Here is a 6,450-nt window from a genome sequence, read left to right as displayed (position 1 = left end):
ACCCATAAATTAATATTTTGGATGTCAAGAAAATCATAATTATATTTAGTTTATATATACATACATCGACAATGTGGATAGCTATTGCATCGTAAATTTAGTGATTCATAGCATTCTCCTAAAAATCTATAAACTTTATGTCTATATTTAGGGGGTGTTTGGGATTGCTTATAAAAGCTGTTTTTTAACTTATTTCAGTCTGACACAAGTGATAAGTTGTTTTCTGGTGTTTGGATAAGAAAAAAAACTACTTATACCGGTGCCAAACCGGTAATAAGCTGTTTTTTGATAAGTTAATCATTACTGACTTATGAAAAACTGTTTATTACCAGTTTACAAGTTTAACCATGTTTTATTTAATTCTGGTGTGATACCACATAAGTTAATAATCACTTAAAAAAAAAAACATAAATTATTTTAAATAACCAATCATAAACATCCCTTTAAAATAAGGATAATTTACAGCTTTACAGTAATCTATCAGAACATGTTAAATAATTTTAATCGGTGTTTATATATTTATTTTTGAATATCGAATTAAAAAAAATAATTAAATTCAAAGACAAATAATTTTACATATTCTTTCGTAGTAATTGTATATCAAAAAGAAATGTTTACAAAAATTAGGTCATACTTGAGGGACTGAACTTGTGAATGTTTTAAACAAAAGGGGGTGTAACTGAAACTTCTCCATTCAAAAAAGCTCAAGATTAAATCAAGCCGGACGCCAAACGGAATAAAATTGACGCAAATTCCCCAGCAGAGAGAATCATTGATTTGGATGCATAACTGGTTGCTATGTATCTGGAAATGGAATTGCCGCCGGGATTAAGCGAATTTGCGTGAAGAAAATTTGAATTGTACTTTCCTAATTGGTTTTATTCGAGCATATTAATTGATCAGGACCATGAGCAATACAAAAACCCTAGAGTTTCTTCTGGGGTCCTATATTTAGGGTTTTTGCAGAGTCTTGATTGGTGGTGGTCCAACCGACGCATACAAAGCAGATAAACAATTTTTTTTGGGCAGTTTGATTCGAGGGATTGTACCAGTGGGGGGGGGGGGGAAGGGGGAAGAGGGAAGTGGATATTGGCGGTGATGGACGGAAGGAGGATAACGGCAAATCCACGGCCGTCTACTGGTCGGCGGGTGGTGGCGAAGAAGCGAACCCGCGGGGGTGTTGATGGGTTTGTCAATAGCGTTAAGAAGCTTCAGAGGAGGGAGATATGTTCGAAGCGGGGACGTGCTTTTAGTATGTGTGATGCTCAGGAGAGGTTCAGAAATATTCGATTACAGGTTCTTTTCTAGATTGCTACATCACTTTCATATCTCTCAGTCGTTTTTATTTTCTGATTTGCTTTAGGTTAGGTTATTTCTGATTTGTTTACTCTCCGATATCGGGTATACTGCATGTACCGGCTTATAATTAAAAAAATTATAGAAGTGAAGCTTCCACTAAAATTTCAGAAAGAATTTAGGTTAGTTTGAAGGATGTAGAAGGGTTAGAATAGCTAGAACCCCTTTGCAAGATTAAAGGGTTTATACTTTCTAACTGTTATCCACAGCAATCATTTCCCCCTTTTAGTTTTCATATCTTTGCCTTGATGAGCTCTATGATGACACTTTTAAGGTAGCAATTCGATGCCCTACTGAATATGATGGTAGCTATCCCGGGAAAGATCTTGTGGAAATCTGAATTTTATAGGAGTTTTGTATCTTTATGCAAATCATATAGATAATCATACAGATTGGGAAGGCTCTTTCCAAGTATAGTTTATGCGTGGAAGCTAGGTTATTGGTGGTCAGAGTTGGTAGAGAATGAGAATTGTTGTCATGACTCACGATGTGTGTTCACATTTTCTAAATGAGGAATGTGTCTGATAAAAATGTTTAGTACTATTATTGGTTTCTGAAGCTGAAATGATAAGATGGATTTGGACAAGGTATAGAGTCACTGCGATTTCCTTAGTTTGAACTTTTTTTTTGCATATATGTTCTGTTATTGTGGACAGGTTGTAGATGTTCATATGTTTTTTTGCTTGGAGATGTGATAAACGTCATGAATTGAATCCAAAATACTTTTTAACGATTCTGGCAATCTATTTGTTCGATTTCATTGCCTGGATGCATGCGGCATGTATTGATCATGTGATTGTGGTACTTAAAAGATACTTTTTAACGATTCTGGCAATCTATTTGTTCAATTTCAGTATCCACTATGTTTCTTTATTTTTGAGTTCGTATGATGTTGCCTTGGCTTTTAACTGAGACGTGAATGCCTTCTTTTGATGAATAATTGTTTCAGGAGGAGTATGACACCCATGATCCAAAGGGACACTGCTCTACGGTATTGCCATTTCTTAAGAAGAGGTCAAAGATTATTGAGATTGTAGCTGCTCATGATATAGTATTTGCTCTTGCACAATCTGGAGTATGTGCAGCATTCAACCGAGGTATAGTCAAGAAGATATAAGCGAACTTCTTCATTGCAAAAAATAGCTGAAAGGGGCGATTGACATGTCACTGTTTGATGCAGAAACTAACAAGAGGATATGCTTTCTGAATGTCAGTCCTGATGAAGTTATAAGAAGCTTGTTTTACAATAAGAACAATGATTCACTCATTACAGTTTCTGTGTATGCTTCAGACAGCTTTAGTTCCTTGAAGTGTAGAACGACAAGGATTGAGTATGTGATATTTTGATATTCATCAATATTACTAGAAAATTTTCGAAGTTTTTTTAGTGAAAGTTATCGTGCCTAACATAATGGTGGCACTTGGCAGATACATAAGAAGAGGTCAACCCGATGCTGGTTTTGCTCTTTTCACATCAGAATCTTTGAAATGGCCCGGCTTTGTAGAGTTTGATGATGTAAATGGGAAGGTACTCACATTCTCGGCGCAAGATAAGTAAGTTTTTAACTACGATGATTCCTATCTTTTTGCATAACTTTTTATTATTATTGGGGCTGCCATTAATTCATTGTTGTGTAATAATTTTGTCAGCATTTACAAGGTGTTTGACTTGAAAAATTATACGATGCTATACTCCATATCAGATAAAAATGTACAAGAGATCAAAATAAGGTAAAGATCTTCCCTTGGTTCTGAAAAATATATGAATGATGCATGTCAATGGTCTTCTGAATTACATGCTTTGAGTTTTAGAACTGACTTCTGATTTTACCTTTATCTCGTCAATGTAACATCATTCCTTTATTGCTATTCAGAACCTTTATTTGGATAAAGTACTTATTCACTTCTAACACACTTTTGCTACCGCCTTTAGAGATGGAGGATTATGACTTGGTTTTGTTTTTTTATTTATTAGAATTTCAATCAATTTGTATGGTGGTGAGCTACGTTTTACCCTTGCTTATGGGTTCTTGGGTTCAGTTCCACTGGCACCCTTTGGGGACAAATCTAGCCATGCAGGTATAGGATGTGAATTGGATTGTTCTCTTGCATAGCAACTCTTCTTAACTGTTGACTGTTATTGGCCAGGCTTTGTAGGTCTTTATTTAGGCAAGTTGAGGTTAACCAACTTGCAGCTATGTATGAGATTTCTTCCAACACATTTGTTGTAGGTAGTTGGTGGTCCCTTGCATCAGAATCATACTTGCCACACTGCTGCGAAACTGACACTCTGGTGGCAGTTCTAGGAGTTTAATTTTGCTTGTGAGGTCTTGTGTGGTACTAGGGAGATTCATTTTTCTTAGATTGTTGAATGTCCTTAGGGTTTTATATCCAGATAGAAAGTGAGAGTCAATTTTATCCTCTGCAAAAGGTTGCACTGCCTTGTAAACGAGGATTTGGTTATGTGGTCTTGTGCAAACTATGCCATGTTTTCTGGATGATCTTATATAATTGAAGTTGACAGTGAATGAGAGCATAACGGTAAAACCAACCCATGTGGTATCCTACTGCAATTGAAATTCTTTGTTTTCTAGGCTACTATCTACATTTGGAATTTGATGTGTAAAGAAGCATTTGATTTGCATTATCTAATTCTTCTGGCACAAAACTTGGTTATGTGATGGAAAAGTTGTATATTTGCATCTCATTCTTCACTTGCCATGTCCTATTTGATGGCAAATACCTGCACAAACCTATAGCAAGTTTTCAAAATCTGAAACAAGTTCATTGTCCTACATTTAGGGGCTGTTTACCAAACGCTTACCCAAGTCACATTGTCTTACCGGATGAATATGGTAAGGACCAAGAATCTCACCCAGTAAGAGCAAGGCAAGGACCAAGAGTCTTACCCGGTAAGTGAGGGGGATGACTCTTACCACGGTTGCGCTTGCCGGGTAAATTGTTGCATATGTTGCCGATTTGGTGGACTAAAATCTTACCTAGTAAGTAAGTGATAGTGTTGAATTTTGCCGGTAATCGCTTACCGGGTAAGTGTTTGGTAAACGGCCCCTTAGTCTCTATAAAAAACAAGTTAATTGCATCTCTAGAGTGGGAATTTCTACATAACTTTGTGTTATTCCATTAACGAACTTGATGTCCATAACACAATTGAACCTTCTCAAACTTCTTAACAATGAAGGCCATCTATTTGTTTATTTGCTATAGATTTGTAGAGCCTGTTGTTTCTTGCTTTTTTCTACATTTACAGTACTGATTATATGCATCTACAATGGTAGCATCACATCTCACAATCTTTCTTCTTTTTTCTATTTTCCCGAAACAGTCCTGGAATCATGTTGTTGATATTCAATAAATCTAGCGGCCATGTTCCTCTCAAGATCCTCTCTATTGAAGATGGGACTGTTTTAAAATCTTTCAACCATCTCCTTCATCGACATAAGAAGGTGGATTTTATTGAGCAGTTCAATGAAAAGCTTCTAGTCAAGCAAGAGAATGAGAATCTTCAGATTCTTGATGTAAGTATCTTTCTTATTTCCTCATTCATTTTTCCAGTTCAGTACAATGATAATCTAAACTTATTTTCCACATAGGTACGCACTTCGGACCTAATAGAAGTTAGCAGGACAGAATTTATGACTCCATCGGCATTCATCTTTCTGTATGAGAACCAGTTATTTCTGACATTCAGAAACCGGACAGTAGCCGTCTGGAACTTCCGAGGGGAACTTGTGACTTCATTTGAGGATCATTTGTTGTGGCATCCTGACTGCAACACTAACAACATATACATCACAAGTGATCAGGATCTTATCATCTCATATTGCAAAGCCGACTCTGATGACGCATTAACAGAAGGAAACGGTAAATTGCTCAACTCATAACTTCAGCTATGCATATTTAAATCTATGCAAACAAAAATGTAGAACAGGATTTGACAGCAGAAAATTGTATAACATGCATATTTAAGCAAAAGCAAAAGATCATTGAGAATAGATAATATTTTTGATATGGATCACGTTTGTTACATTCCATCCAGGTTTACCTTTGCTTTATATTTCTCCATTTAGTACAAATTCACCAATTTTTTGGCTTCTATTAACACTGGTCCGATCCATCTTTCAGAATTGAACTAGATGCCTAACTTGGGCTTTTTGTGTTCTTCTCTTCTCTGATACTTGGTTTATTTTTGGTATAGATCCCATTTCATGAATGGGAAATTGGAAAAATCTATAGGCCTAAGCATAAACAAAATAGGTTTTTGTGATGGTGGTTTGATTCTTGTGAATTTTGTTTGTTTCTTCCTAACCATGTCTGTCTGTCTGGTCATGCAGCAGGTTCGATAAATATCAGCAATATTCTGACAGGGAAATGCCTCACTAAAGTAAAGGCAACAAACAATCTCCCCATAGACGAATGCAGTTGCAGTGATGGTGGACGTAGATGCAAGTGCAACTCAAGGAGACGGATACAAGGTTCCAGGATTGCAAGCTCTGTTACAGAAGCCCTGGAGGACATTACTGCCCTTTTCTACGATGAAGAACGTAATGAGATATACACTGGCAATAGGTTTGGCTTGATCCATGTGTGGTCTAACTGAAGGTGTGATTGCCTTTCAGATGATGTAAACAAAAAGAAGCTATATTTAGTTTTCAAGATGATTGGTAATCTGGGTAGGCTTGTTCTTGTGGCAATGGCAATGCCATATATGTTCTTTTGAGGTGGTGGGGAGTAAAATGGTTAATTTGTGTTGAATGATTACAGTCTGTTTGCATTATGAGGTGGGGGCATTACTTTTATGATAATGTAAGAATGTAGGTGATAGGCTTGTAAGTTAAGTTTGGTAAAAGGCCATAAAAAGGGGTACCTTTCCTTACTGTGTTGGAAAAGGTGTAGTAATGGGGAATTGTCAGAATTACAGCACATCACCAACATGGCTTGTGCAAGTGTGTGGCCTAAGCTGATGCTCATGGTGGCCCTTCCTTTGCCTATCACAATCCAACTGCCCATCTTCATCTTTGGACATTTTTGTAATTTGGGACTCAAAATATGCTCATTTACGTGTTTGTGCATATC

The 6,450-nt window shown here is 36.6% G+C and overlaps 1 protein-coding gene across 1 annotated transcript; it reads left to right on the top strand.

The window, feature by feature from the left end:
• Positions 1-1,098: 1,098 nt before the first annotated feature.
• LOC112508336 lies at positions 1,099-6,149 on the top strand. Its single transcript, XM_025113050.1, has 8 exons — positions 1,099-1,296; positions 2,306-2,453; positions 2,537-2,687; positions 2,785-2,910; positions 3,007-3,087; positions 4,700-4,892; positions 4,968-5,238; positions 5,709-6,149. Exons 1-8 carry the CDS (start codon positions 1,099-1,101, stop codon positions 5,972-5,974), a joined length of 1,434 nt encoding a protein of 477 aa, XP_024968818.1. The 3' UTR covers positions 5,975-6,149.
• Positions 6,150-6,450: the final 301 nt, after the last annotated feature.

Source organism: Cynara cardunculus (assembly GCF_001531365.2).
Source record: "Cynara cardunculus var. scolymus isolate 2C chromosome LG 1, CcrdV1, whole genome shotgun sequence".
In the NCBI taxonomy this organism is placed as follows: Eukaryota; Viridiplantae; Streptophyta; class Magnoliopsida; order Asterales; family Asteraceae; genus Cynara; species Cynara cardunculus.
The sequence above is the reverse complement of the archived record's forward strand: the minus strand, read 5'-3'. Positions and strand labels throughout refer to the sequence as shown.